This window comes from Oreochromis aureus, linkage group 15 (assembly GCF_013358895.1).
Source record: "Oreochromis aureus strain Israel breed Guangdong linkage group 15, ZZ_aureus, whole genome shotgun sequence".
Lineage (NCBI taxonomy): Eukaryota > Metazoa > Chordata > Actinopteri > Cichliformes > Cichlidae > Oreochromis > Oreochromis aureus.
Window position 1 is genome coordinate 35,617,397 of NC_052956.1, and position 15,532 is coordinate 35,632,928.

The window sequence follows — 15,532 nt, forward strand, 5'->3', positions numbered from 1 at the left end:
GATCAAGCTTCATTAAATCTATTTTATCCATTTAAATTTATTAGACTTTACTTTAAGTCTAATCTTTGAGTTGATGTTACATTTTGAAAAAAGCCAGTTGAGTCTAATAATAAATTAGCTGCAGTGTGAGCGCTGATATTTTCAACATATAAACCAATGTTAAAATCAGCCACTAGAATTATTTTACCAGAACTGAGCATCAAATCAGATTAAAAGTGAGAAATTAGATAACAATGCTAAAAGGGAGGTTTTTCAATCAGTGCCTAGGTCTTTGCTTTATTATTAAGTTAGAGTGAAAGATTGCTGCCACTCCTCCTCTTCAGCCTGTGCTACCAGCATTCTGACAGCTCATAACTCGGGGAAGCTGATTCATTTAAACAAATGTATTCATCCTTACAAGATTTAGAAGAGAGTGACCTATTGTTTAATAGTCCATATTTAGTTGTTTTGCTATTTTGTACAGTTAAAATACTTCTAAGTTTCATTTTGATTTTTAATAATTAAAATGTATTTGCTGGTATTTCATTTTTTTAAGGAAGGAAAATTCCTTTTTTGTCTTCATGTACTAAGACTCAACTTTATTTTATCACTGTGTCTGAGCGAGGGGATATCATGGGTTAGCTATGAGGCTTTGGGGCCAAAGCTAGGCTAAAAGGCTAATGCGACCTTACATTCTGAGCTCACCCTTTTTAAATATTTGAGAGCACAACAAATGCATAAACCCAGGCACACATCATCCATAAATTCCAAAACTGACCAAACCATCATCTCCCAAGTGTCCAATGCCCCCTGTACCTCTCAAACCTGTACAAACACAAACACATGCACACACTGAATTTTTATAGCAAGTACAATATCTCAGCAGACACCTACACATAGCCACAAACACACTCCAACACATCACACATACAGCCCTCGGTGCTTATATCCTCTGATTTATGGTTGTTTAATATACAGGAATATTAAGCGTGCGTAGGTGAGGATCCCTGTCGGCTGCCGGCATATTAATGGGTCCCGCGGAGACTTGCTGACACCCTGTTTGTCATGTCGGGGCCCCGGCCCCTGCTCTGGATGCGCCCTATCCCATGCACACACATGAATACCTATGATACCTATGCATAAGTAATGGGACAGCTCCCCGGCTTCCACTGCGGGTACTAGGAGGCTGATGGAAGACAAATCAGAGCGAGGAAGATGGAGACAGGGAGGAAATAAAAAATTGGAACAAGAGGGATACAAGGAGGAATATACAAACACTCAGCTGGTGCTGCTAATTTCAGCTGAAGGGCTCTTAATAAATTTACATGTTACAGAGGACTGCAATGTAAAAAAAATTGCAGGAGTCTGGAGTTCAAAAACCTGATTCATATTTACTAGTTCAAAAAAAAAAAAAAAGCTGTCCGCTTTAATATGTGCAGGAAACTGTCAGTAACTTGTATTACATCATTAAGCTTTGCGTTCTTTGTGTCTGTTGAAATATGTCTGACGACAACTAAACATCTTGCATCTTCTCTTTCCTCACACGGCACACAATGGAACCAATGCTGATTTAAACTCTCAGTATCGCAAATACAACCGTTATGCCCTGTCTTTGATACATTCTTGAAGGAAATATTAAGCAGTTCAGTGAAGCATATGATGCAAGGCAACTACTGTATTACTGAGCAAAAAAGAAAACTGCGCCAGTGGGAGCTGTTTGGAAAGGGCACGCTTCATCAGCTTTAGTGAATGACGTTCTAATGGATCAAATCTTTTTTTTTTCTAGATATCTTATTGAGTTACTACAGCTAGACATGCTATACAGCAGATCAAGAAGCATGTGCCAGACCCCATCGTCACCATGTTTGCTTGTATGTTTTTCTTTCATTTTTTGTTCTTTAATGGTAAAAATCCTCCAAAAATAAAAAGAAAATGTTGCATTGACTGAATGACCACAAAATAGAAATTATTTACTGTACTTTTAATAAATGAGAAGAAGAGAAACACAGCTAAAATATTAGGGTTAAGATCACTCTCATCCAAATTAGTCTGATGGTTAATTGTTGGGATTAAAGTTGGGGTTAATTTAATAATTTAAATTTAATCTCTGCAAGCGTTATTCTAACTTTCCCAGAAAGAGGCAGTGTTTGTTTCAGCAAACATCTTGAATTTTAACAAACTGGGTCAGAGGTAAATCACTTATCCTGCAGCAAAAGCGTGCAGAGGAGAATGTGATGTGTTGCAGCAATGTTTAAATTATTTCCGTCTGACGTCACTGAAATGTAAGGGTTTTTTTGTTGTTGTGTCAGAACAGTCAGGACTGATCTCTTAGTCCTGGGATAAAGTGAAACACAAGCGGCTGCATACTGGTAACTATAAAGGGCATTGCAGTAACATAGAGCAGACTTGCATTCAATTTCTAAAAACTATTCTGAACTTGACAATAAATACATACCATAAATGTGACTGTGTAAACGGATTAGGGTTCCCACACACAGACACACAAACCTCTTTAGTGCCACCTCCATTACACTAGTCTTAAACGCTGCACGGCCTAAAAAGGGCCCAAAAATGCAGTTTAAGTCAACTTTCAAGTTTTCCTCACATTTGGTTTCCACTTGATGCCCTGAAATCACATGTTGCTGCAAGCTGCTGTGTAATGGAATGAAAAGATTGCAATAACAAAGCACATGACCCCAAACCTCCTTTTGCTATTGTACACATTCTTTCAGATGAAATGACAGCTTCTCCCTCTTGCCTGTGGCCTTCTGAACACCTTTCTTGGGCTTCTCATGAATATATGCATGTGTTTACCGGGGAGAGCTCTATGTGTGTGCAAAGTTTGTGTGTGTGTGGTGAGGGGTGTCAGCCGTTCTGCATGGGAGGTCTTTACCAGCTGTGGCAGGAGTCACCCATTGCAGCTTCTGGCCCCTGACAAAGTGCTGCAGGGCCCGTCTTGCCCCCGAGCTGAAAGTTACCGCCAGCAAAACAAATCAAACGCTACCCCCTCCCCACCCTTGTCAGCTGGAAAATGACAGGCCGGGACATTCTGCCCAGCGGCCATTCACTATTAACGGCAATTAATTACACCATACATGGCAGGTAAAGGGAGAAGCCTCCGGAAAGATTTTAGTTAGGCTGTCTTTGCTATACTTTCATCCTCTAAGGGTCTTATTTCTTTAACATATTAACTTTGCTTAGTTGCATGTGATCATTTCAGGGATCTTGGGATTTTTAATTTAGTTTGAATTTCAAATGGGTGAAGAATTTTGTCTTAATATCAGACTGAAACGAGATGAATAGCAGAACGGTTGCTTTTATTAAAAATACTGAAAGAAACTGTGCAGTCATTTTGTAGGACCAAATCAGCTGCAACCGTTAGCTTTAAAACTGTTTTTCTTTCAAAGCTGTAATTGAAAGATGACCTTCAGGCCCCTTTATTCACTCCAAATGTAATGATTTCAGAATAGAATACATTGTCAATGTATGTGTGGAAAAACTGGAGGTTTTAAATATTATTTTTGAAAAAGCTGAAACCTCCCCTTTTTTTGCCTGCAGTCCTGTCAGTTCTGAATGGGCATGTTTGACCACGGTTCTGAGCCGTGTTCAAATTAAACAAAGAGGCCTCAAAACAGCCAGCCAAAAGTATCATCATTACCATTCTCAGTCTGCTGCCAAGTCTAATATTTTATCTATTACTTTGTCTGGCAACTCTAAGTGCACAACGGCTACCAGATACCCCCAGCACCCCCTGACCCCGTGACAAACACTAATAAGCCATACTGGATTTCAAGGCACTGGTTTGAAATGAAAGGCTTCACTTTACAAGGTTCTCTGTATAGAGCGGATATTACTGAGATGTTCACCGTTAAATGTTTAAATAAATATATCCCTCTCCTTTCGTACGAGCATTCATTTTGTCAGAGCACATATTAACCATCTTCTAAATAGTGGATATCTCAATGGGAGGAAATTATTCACATGCATATTGATCATGGAAGAATACTTTCCACAAAAAGCTAATGTGCAGCTCAGCTGCGAATTAATGGAAAAAAGACTGGCTGTGTCATTTCACCAGAACTTGGGTAGAGGTTTTTTAAAACACCTCTGTGCAAGTCCAGAAGCACTCAACCTCCAATTTTAGCTGCTCGATGTTATAATTTTTTCCTCCACAACTTTCAGAAACAGTAATTGCAAACAGGCATCATATCTTGAAAAATATATGATGCAGCACACACAATGTAAAAAAAAGAAAGAAAAAAACCCAGCCTGTATCTGCTTTTCCACTTCTGCAGATGTTTACTGTAACATCGAGATCATATTTTAGTGAGTAGTGTTTACTATAAAACCCCAGAATAGACTAAATATGTGGTAAACTATTCATGAAGTTGTAAAAAAACAGTACTGTATAAGTGCTATAAAAAACATCGATATTCTGAGTAAAATGTAATTTTGAAGGACTTCTGGTCAAAGCGAACCTGGAGGCTGTGTAGTGCATTCAAGTGGCTTAGATGCTGACTTGTTATAGGCAGCAGTGGAATGTAATTGCGAGCACTTAACTACAGGAATTTTGAGGTATCTTAGCTGAGTATCTCCTGTTTTACTCCTCATGCAGTCTAGAAAACGTAAGAAAGATTATTTCTTTTTTCTCCACCACATTCATTCTATAGTTACTGGTTACTTTAGGGAATGAGACTTTACAAACAACACAAATGATTAATGGAGAAAAGACTTTTAACCACTACACATAATGCACCGCTGCTGCTGCACGTTCAACACATTGCTTCCCGACAGTTTCCCATGTTTAAGCCAAAATTAAATCAAATTACAGAAGCCAAACATCAGCAAAGCTTGTAATTCCTAGTTGAGTCGATAAGCTAAACTGCGTAACACAAATATGTTTTTGTACCTTCTAGCTTCATGCCGACGGTGAGGCACTTTTGGAAGCGGCAGTATGGGCAGCGCTTTCTCTGGGTCTTGTCAATCTGGCAGCTCTGGTTCTCTATACATGTGTAACGCTTGTTGTTCTGGACGGTGCGCTTGAAGAAGCCCTGTGGAGAGAACCAATTAAGACGTCAACCCGCTTGACCCCTGCAATGCAATGGTAATTGGCCCATTCACACTCCCAGACAGATGGAGAGGGACAGACTTAATGGATACACACACACACGCACACATGCAGACACACACATGCACACGCAAGTTTTAAAAGCTATATGCCCATTGATGTGGTGCTTTATAGACACGTGTAGATGCGATATATATGAAGCAGACACACTTTGAACCCTTAATGAAAACTGAGTATTTACAATTCATTTATATTCATGTAATAATTTATTTTGCTTTAAACAAAAAAAATGCTGCAGATATGCCCATTTCACATACTTTTACTTGACAGCTAATCTTTTCATTGCATTGCAAACTACTTCATAAAAGGCAGGAATTATAATTTGTTTCCTGTCAAAATTGCATTCATATTTTCAATATTCTCTGTTCAAGTAAAAGACTCTGGGAATTACAGAGTAAGCATCTTTTCAACTCTGCACTTAATTATTGAAAAATATGACCGCAGGAGTCCAAAAAATCCAATAAATTATATCCATAATTCACAGTTCCGGGATTACAGAGATTCATACCTGCAACATGGAATTTATTATCAGCAGCAGCAGTGAAAATCAAACGAAGGGAAGATGGTATTAACGTATTCTAGATCCATAACCTAGGAGGAGAATCCGTAAACCTGGTCTTTAAAATAAAATAAAAATAAAAAAGAACCTGTGGCTATCAATATTTCACCAGACACAAATTTAATTGACAATCTGCATTGCCTGACCTGTCAAAAAAAGAAAAAAAAAAAAGGCAGTGCACGCGGTTTTTGGATTATCGACTTCTCAGTGCCAAGAAATCCATGCTTCAGAGAGAACTTTCTCTCCAATTTTCCATTTAGCACACAGTGTGTGTTATAAATATCTGGACCAAAGTGGATTCAAACGTGCTATAAAAGACACACAGTACATCGTCAGGAGAAGCCGACGACACCTCACTGAAAAGCTCCAAGTTGAGGTTCATTTGCACAGCTGCAAGCAACTTTTGTTGCTTTGACAAATTTACAAAATAACTAACAAAATAAATTGCGCACTAATTGACATGAAATAAAAAAATCATTCTTCCTAGTGTGAAGGCTGCAAAAGTATCTAAAATTCACAAAATTCATGTTAACTTGGTGTCAACTTGGTATTTCTGCACACACACACACACACACACACACACACACACACACACACACACACACACACACACACACACACACACACACACACACACAAACAGCTACCAGGAAATGCAATTTGCTCTTTTTCACTACCAAACAGCAACTCAGAAAGAAAAAGAAATGAATTTCACTGTATTTCACTGCTTGATGTCCTCTGACCGTTTCTCCTGCAACACCATTTTTCTTTCTTGTGTCTTTCTGTCTCACTTGATAAATAAAAAAAATAAAAAAAAGATCCCTTTGAATGTTTGATATGAGCACCGTGCATCTAAGCACTGACCTCTAATTTGCTGTTTGCAGTTTCAGCATTTTCAGGTCATTCCTCTGTGCTCACACAGCTAGCCCCCCCAAAATAAAAAAAATAAAAACACAAAAAGAGCTGTTGACTAATGCAGCCCATTTCATTGTTCACTTATTTTTACTTCAACAAGAAGGTTACATTTTTACTTTACGCAGGCTGGTGTGTATGAACTGAAAGTGTCTGTGTGCACGGATAAACGGGATGTGTGTCTGTGTTTGCATGTACACTTGTTGAGTGCAAAGGTGGGTTTAGGGATGTGGTAAATCAATTGGGGATAAGAATCTGTATGTGTGTGTGTGTTGGGGGGATCTTTCTTTTTCTGTGTGTGTGTGTGTGTGTGTGTTGTGCATCTGTGTGTGTCAGCTCAAAAATGGAAGCCAAAGCAAAGCTCCAAAAAAATGTGACCCTGATAACGAGTGTTATTCACAACTTTGCTCCTGGGGCTCAAAGGGTGGAAGAGGAGAACGGTGCAGGCTCGCAAAAAATTGTGACATTACTTCAAAATTACAAAAAATCCAACAATGAAAGGAAATCTTTTATTCTGATAGAGCATAAGAAAAAAACTGTAATGTACATAAGGCCGAGACTAAAATGTAGCTGCTCTGTTTGTCCAGCTTTGTTCAGGAGACACAATAGATACAGATTGCTCTGCCTATCTAACAGAGTGTGTTTAATGTAAAAATGAATCTGTCGAGCACCGGTGATTATACTTTTAACGGGACAGGCTGCCTTCATTTTAGAGATAACCAATGACAAGCTTCAGGTGAGTATCAATATTATTAATGTTTCAGCAAGGATACACAGCACTTTATCAACGACCTCTTCATCTGCATCGTGCGTGCTTCCATACATGCAGAGCAGAGTGTTTCAGCCAAACTGGAAAATGTGTGGACTGGCTGTCCTGCGTGAGCCTTCGCTGAGCCTGGAAAGCAGCAGAGATGCCACTGACTGCTCCCTTCAAGCAAATGCTTAGCATTTCAAGGTCATAATATGGGATAAAATCTATAACATCTGCTTTGAATAATGACCACATAGGCAAGAAATGTGCACTAGCGCATCATTACTGAGAGCTGCAATTTTACACTGAATAGAGTTAACACAGAGACATTTGTCTTAGCTTAATTTTGTGCTGACAGCTTTACTGGTTGAGGGGAAAAAAAACTTGGGAAATGCCTGTTTGCTCTGCTGAGGGGAACAGTGGAAAGACGCAGAAAAAGACAAATAGGTTGCTGATAGATCTCAAATTAAGCTTTAACAGTTTGATTTGCGTGGCTTCATTATTAGCCTGCACATGGAAACATCGTGCTGTTGAGGTCTTAATGAACTTGTGATGAGAGTTTTAGACAGCAGGGTGCAAGCCTGTGCAAACAGAAACTCTGCTATTGTACGCTTTCCTTCGTGGGTTAAATCCCCCCCACCAAACACACACACACACACACACACACACACACACACACACACACACACACATACACACACACACCTCCTGTGGTTGGTGGTTGCAAAAAAAAATATTGCAAATACTCTTTGCCTGCTTTTGAACTCCAGTGTCTTTTCCAAGCCGTTCCACACTTTACAAAAATCCTCTGACACTCACAGGAAGAGTTTGTTAGATCAACTGTCACAACAATATTTGACCCCTGGCCTCTTTACTGTTGGTTTTCCTGCAATGTTAATGGTGAGGAGCTGAAATGTTGCTCTACTATTACACTTTTTGGAAATCATTCTTTTAAAAAAATCTGCTTAAATGCTTGTCGTGCAAAAAAAGAGAGAGAAGGGCAGAAATGACACCATCCAGATAAGCAGTGTTTCTTTACAGTGGGCAGCCCGTAGTATTTAGGAAAAATGGCTGACACAAGAGGAAGTATAAAATCAGAGAGCACATTAAAGTCATGAAGACCACAGTTTAGTCTGTGTAAGCCTCATAGTGACACATGTTGATGCCCTACAGGGACTTTAGAGGCTAATACAAATAACTGCACATATATAATTAAATGACACTGCACAAAGATAGACAAGAGTGCACTTGAATATTTTATACATCAAAGCAGTTAATCAGAGGTCACCACAGGCACACAGTACCATGCACACTTTATGTTAATAGGCAAATCTTGCTGAAATAGTGCGGCATTTGTTTTCTGTTTAGGGAATTGGGGCACCAACCTTGCAGCTTTCACAGGTCAGAAGTCCGTAGTGATAACCTGAAACCTTGTCTCCGCACACGGGACACATCTCGTCCAGGTCTTCGTCATATGAGTAGTCCATCATTTTTAACTGAGGGGCTGGAGGAGAACACACGGAGACACACACAGAGATAAGTCTATTTAAGTGCCGGGGAATCTCTTTTCCAAAAAAGCCCTCTTTCATCCATCGTGATGGATGAAAGAGGGCGGGGAATCGCGCGGCCAAAATGAATGAGATTTTTCAAAGTTCTCGAAGACTTTTTTTTTTTAAGGTTAAATTTGAGGAGCGAAAAACGACGAATAGTAGATTTTGGATTGAGAGAGTTAGAGGAGGGTTAGAGTTGAGAGGAGGCGATCATTTATTACTCCCTCTTCCTCTGCTCTTCTACATCCGTCTCAGACAGGAGCCAAAATAATAATAATAATAATAATAATAATAATAATAAAAGAAGCTCATGAAAGTGAGCCTCATACATATGCAATATGTATCCGAGTCGTGAAATCGCTGGGGGAAATCGAGAGATATTAGACTTAAGAATTGGAGGAGAAAATGTTACCGCCCACAAACAAATGAAGACACACAGAGAAGCCCTTATCTCTGCAGGCGAGGGAGAAAAAACCCCCAATCCAAGCCCAACTTGAACCAACATTATTCTTCTCTATTTAGGAATCAGCCGCAGTACAACAGGCCATTTAATTTTATCTGCTTTATAGTGGTACAAACATTTTATGTGGCGCTGTGCGTTGCATTTTAAAAGTTCTCAATTCATAATTTTCCTGGTTACTGAGTTTTAGCCATTATTTATACTGAAGAGAAAATAATGACAAAGGCTGGAAATAACTAATTATGTAATTTTAAATAAGGGAGGAAAAGCATAAAAATTCCCTCACCTTCCTTGCAGATTTCCCCCCTTTTCTCTTTAAAAAAAATATTTAGGTCTTAATAATCTACATACCAATATGAATATTTCTGAGGTGTCTAGCCCTCTTTACCCTGTTAAAAATACCCACCTGCATAAGTCTCTGTGTGTGACAGCGCTACAAGCAAACAGGCATGCTGACATTTACAACAGTTGCCTTTATGGTACTAATCATAAAAAGCAGGCAGGATCAAAAAGGAAACCTCAGTGGATATGGCTGTAAAAGTGGAAATATTTTGTCAACTACGCCTTCCAATGCCTTTACATGGGCTATTAGTACTGCTCGACTTCAAAATCCACTCATCTGCTCTCTCCGAGACCTATTAATTAGACATGATTTCTAGTTTGTTAGCGCGTTGCCCTGCTGGGATCCGCGTATTCCAGCTGAAGCAACAAGTTCCACCAAGCTCCCGTTTTTTTTCCCTTTCTTTTATTTCCTTCCACAGAAATTCAAAGCAAGCTCGATTTTCGAACTTTCTCCTCCGTTAAAGCGCAAGAAGGACACGATTTTAAAGGCCTGTCCTTACGACTTACCGCAGGTGCATTTTGGACACCTTTTCAAAAAGAAAATAAACACTATCTGAGCCCTGGTTGCAGTTCTGATGACGCAGTGGAAAGGAAATAATAAATTAAGATATCCGAGGGGTGTCCGTCCTGAGGCCGACAATAATGAATATTTATTTTACAGGATCCTATCCAAATATTTTCTTTCTTTGAATTGTCATTGCTACAATGTTCCCATTATTGTGTACAGTGAATTTCGCCTTTTAATGAGCTCTAACAACACATGATGCGACGTTATGCCTGTAATTATAGTCCAAATAGTGTTTTTTTATGCACAGACAAATTGAATATAATTCAGCACCTCGTTGTATAACTGACAGACGCAGGTGAATGCATACAAAGTCTGTGCAGATTACCTCCAGAAACACATCGCCCGGCCGTCAATCATTTACTGTTCACTTGCTCATAAAATAACAAAAGACAAACCAAACCAACAAAAACAAAAAACAAAAACAAAAACAAAAACCCAACAACCTCCAAAAAAACCTGGTGATTCTGAAAGAAATTAATTTCAGTCGGAGCTTCCTTGTTTTAGCTGCCTGTAAAAAAAAAAGTGGGGGAAAATAAGAAAAAAGGTAAAAGGGTTCGCAAACAAGCCACTCATTGTTTAAAGTGAGAATATGTTATCAACGTCTCATAAACCGAGAGCGGACTAATTGATTGTCCGGTCATACTGCCGTGGAAAGACATGCTGGAAATGATCAGGGTTATATGAGTTTAACTTGGCAATGAGGTCAGAATTTCTTCAAAAATTTAGCTGCTTAATGCGCAGCCTACTGTGGAGATCAAAAAAAGAGATTTTTACGGCATGCCACTAGGAATTTAAATAATTATGCTCATTCTGAAAAAATTACAAGGGTCCAAAAATTTGCTCTTAATCACAAAAAAAAGACCCCGATTTCGAACATCTGAAGGCCTTACGCAGTTCTCCTCGAATTTGAGGTAAAAACCTCCAACAAGAACAGTTTAAAGGGTACAAAAATGATTCCACACTACAGCAATTAAAGCAACACCTAAAACCTAGTGATTTAGTTTAACTTCATTTTGCAGCTGTATTTAATTTGAGAGTAGAATCAACTTGGCTATACTGCGAGAGAAAGCTATTGCCAAAATAGGTGTTGGCACACAATTACCAAGCTCTTCTTTACCGTTTGTAAAGTCAATAAACTAGCTCATAATTATTTTCTTCTTGGGTAAAAGTTTGCTTTCCTTGGTCAAATATTTTAATCTTAATCAGACACTGACGTTGTCCAGTTTTGCTTCGACGTCAACAACTCTGCCACAGCAGTTTTCTTTAGAGACAAAACCACGAGCAGGTTTGAGATATTTCTTATTCTGCTAAGAGAAAGTCATCTGTTTCATTCTAAAATCAGAGAAATAAAAAAAAGAAATAAAAAAACTCAATGTAAAATTAAAAGTTACATTGACAGAATACCTCTGCTCTGTTTCTTGCTTTTTACGCGCCGCTGCCGCTCGCTCTAAGCGTGAATGACAGGTAGGTACCTGTTTGATCGCGGGCCAAACTTTTAAAAAAAGTGCTTCCAAGTTGAAGTGGAAGAACATTATCGAAGCCTTTTGAAGATCGTATTGAACAATAATAATAATAATAATAAACCCTAATAATTACCTGCTACGTACGTGGAATCAACGCGTTCCTGTATTAGCATTTGACAGATCGGTAACTGTTCCTCATTATAAGAAAAAAAGGTAACGAATGTACATTTTAGTGAGTACACTCTCAGCCGGAAAACACTCCACGAAGACAGCGAAGTGGAAGCTTCGGGCAGGCTACCGAGATTCAAATGAATGACAGTTCTTACCCTGCATGTTCCTTGGCATGTGCCCCTGTTCGCCATACGATCGAGAGAGTCCCAGGGATTCAGTCTCGAATTTGGGCAGCATGACAGCACTGCCGGCCTGAGATAGAGACTCCGCACTGCACGGCGGGACACCTGGACGTCAGAGACAGGCGTTTGCACAAACACCCCCCGAAAGACTGTCCCGAGCGACTTCTATCGTCCTATTTCTTACTTTATGCTTCTCTTTCACTTCCAATTATCAGATAATGCTCCAGCGATAAAGCCAGATTAAGACTTTTTTCTAAACGACAGGCTTTCATAGCCTATGTGTCACGCTGCTTTGACTTAGCTACACTGATTTAAAAAAATTAAAACGCATTTACGCAAAAAAGAAAGGAAAAATCTCAGAAATAGCGCAGAAGAAAACGGAGTGATTCCTTCTACACTAAGTAAGAAGCACTTTCGCGAAGAGTGTGGGAATCACTCTGCACTTAAGAAAACAGCACAAGGTCCGGATTAGAATGCGATGGTAAGTTTCCCTTTATCTTTTCCAAAGTCTTTAAAGCGCGTCAGCCATTAATGTGAGACTGTCAGTGTAACTTTCAGCCTTGAGCAGACAAGCACGAGCCGCCGGGGCCGCCCTCTTCTGTGCGTAAAGTCGGATTCGGTGAGTCGGTCGGACTGTCTGGAGATGTGGAGACCTCTCCTCCTCCTCCTCGCTGCTTTGTTTACTCCGCTCTCTCCAATCCGAGACGCATGCGGTCGTCTGACATCATCTTCCTCCGATCCAATCAGGAAAGGAGACCGGGAAACATCGCCTCAAACTCTCCGGTTCCATCTCTCCAAAAATCTCATCTATTTAATCCCGTTAATGACGGACTTTAAAAGCGGAGGGAGAACAAGGAAATCAAGAGAAGTGATGCAACTGTAGTGAGATCCCCGACTGCGTCTGGGCGCACGGAATGCAAATACAAAGCGCAAGGTATGTGGATCAGAGCGCTTTAGCACACGCACGCAGAAGGAGCGTGAGAGCGCGCGTTCCTATATGCTAAAGTAATTATTTTTATATTTATAGATATACAAACTTTAAAAGATGAACTGTTGTGATAAAATGATACTCTTTCTTTCTGCCTTTCTTTCTTCTGTGTGCGTGTGTGGGTGCTTGTGTGCGTGTGTGACCACTCCATCTTAAAATACAGGTGAAGGACATTGTAAATTCTCCATAAGGCCGTATAAATTTCGTGGAAAACTCGAGCATCACCGGCCTCAGGCTTGAAATGACCTCACTGTCTAATCAAATCGCCCGGTTTAGGCAATAAATTATACCTTTGCTTCTGAATCATTAACAGTAATTGTCTGATCAATTAGTGATCTGACGTCACTGCCCGTTTCAAATTAAATACACGCAAAAAAGAATTACACTACAGCATCCCCGTGATGCCCCACGACCACAATCACAAAAAGCACGTCTAACTTATTTTAGTTCGCAGACCACAGAGAAATATCCCGCTTTTGAATCAATTAGAATTCTGAACTATTTTCTGTCTCGTTAAGGAAACGATCCGGATTCCTGTTGTCTGCGCATGTCTCTTAGTGAGTTACTAAACTCGGAAAACGTTATTGTTTTGAAGTACCGTTTAAAGGAACGCCACAAAACCTTTAGTTCCCGCAGGTGCGTATATACTAGTCCAAAATCGGTTTCGGGCTTTCCTAATCACTGTTGTGGGTAATTTAGTCATGAGGAAAACTGACATAAAAGTGATCCATATATTTGAATGGCAGAATACCGTCACTTCAAAACATTCATGAACCAGAAATGTTTGTGTGGAAATGGCGGTGGTGTGTTTTTATGAGTGAGGGAGACACGTAAAGTCACCAGACAAATCTGACGTACGTAAAAGGGTTACAGAGGGCACACACACAAATAAACACACACACAAACGCACACACACGCCCAATATAGGGCAAAAAACCTGCTCATTATCAGAAAACGCAAGGAGCACAGAAAGGTGAGGTCCCACTGATGACAACCATTCCTCTTGTTTTAATATATAAATATATAACTGATAACATATTTTACAATAACATATTTTCCTTGGAACACCAAGTTCCATACTCACTGCACTGGTCAGGTCCTCTTTGGAGCATTGCCCGTTTCTCCCAAAATGCTCTCATAAGTGAGTTGTCCCGTCTTTGTGAGGATGCTCTATGCAATGTATTTGTGTGGCTGTTAACATTATCCTAACTCAAACTTAAATTTTACAATAAACTTTAATGAAGTCATCACACTAAAATAAAAGCTATGGGGGCTTGTTTTTCTGTACCTGCAATGTTAATCTGTAAACAGACTGATGCTCCTACTTCATCGGTATGCTGTTCAATTGTACTTCATGTGTTCACAGGTTCTCTATGTGTGCTCACATACACACATAAACACAGGCATACAGTAAGTTTCCGTTATACTTCCAATGAAAATGTTTTCTTTAGACAGTGAACTGGAGTTGTCTTTGGAAAACAAGTGAGATGTAATATATTCAAATGCACAAAAATATAAAAAATCTCAAACTGAGAACTTTGGTTTTGAAATGAAAGTAGTTACCCTGCAAAATAATCTCTGTAATCCACACATAAACAAACACAAACAGGTCTTTTTTCTTTTCTTTTTTCTTTTTTAAATTTTAGACAATGACTTGGTGGCCAGCCTGAGGTTCTTAGGTTTGTCAGGATCCTGGGTGGTGGTGGTGATGGGGGTCCACCAATCAGCAATACATACTCAGTACTGAGTTGGGATTGGTTGAAACTGTGTTACTTGTAGGCAGTGGTGGGTGGAGTCAGAGGTTGACAAGCAGGAGAGGACAAGTAGGGGCTGAAGGGTGAGGGGGGTAGCAGGGTAGGTTATAAAATGACACAGAGACTGATAAGACCTGTGGCAAGATAGCTCTACTGGAATGATTAACTTATTCAGAGAGAGAGAGAAAGAGAGAGAGAGGCCCAGTGAGTGATGGTGAAAGGTAATAAGAAAAGTAGAGGCACAAAGGAAGTAAGGAAGGATAAAGATTATGACCAAACTTTGAAGATGAAACATGAAGAAAATAATGTTTGATCATAACAGTCACAGAAACTGTGAACTTAATTAGATAGATAGATAGATAGATAGATAGATAGATAGATAGATAGATAGATAGATAGATAGATAGATAGATAGATAGATAGATAGATGCACAGATATGTAAGTAGTAGTACTTTATTGACACTGAGTCTTTACAGTTTACAGTCTGAGGTTGTAAAATGACACATTAAATGACGTACAAGAGTACAACTCAAACTTTGGACTAATCACCTCCCATGTTATGGTTCCAAGTTTGGATTTATCTGATTGGCACAGGCACAAGCACACACAGTGACAATTTGAGCAGCAACACTGCAGGCTGTAAAAATGATCTTTTGCATGCATGCATGGTAAATAAAAGCGCAAAAGAATTAAAAACTTCATGCAGTCTGTCTTTCACATGCGT

At 39.5% G+C, this 15,532-nt stretch overlaps 1 protein-coding gene across 1 annotated transcript in view; it reads right to left on the reverse strand.

Annotated features, from left to right (window-relative positions):
- nr5a2 (nuclear receptor subfamily 5, group A, member 2) overlaps positions 1–12,718 on the reverse strand; it is a 67,309-nt gene extending 54,591 nt beyond the window's left edge. Inside the window, exons 1-3 of the mRNA XM_031759322.2 lie at positions 12,039–12,718; positions 8,715–8,833; positions 4,889–5,030 (exon numbers count right to left, since the gene is read on the reverse strand). Coding sequence (XP_031615182.1) covers positions 4,889–5,030; positions 8,715–8,833; positions 12,039–12,120 — 343 coding nt within the window. The 5' untranslated portion in view covers positions 12,121–12,718. The remainder of the gene's footprint in view (positions 1–4,888; positions 5,031–8,714; positions 8,834–12,038) is intronic.
- Between the last annotated feature and the right edge of the window lie 2,814 nt (positions 12,719–15,532).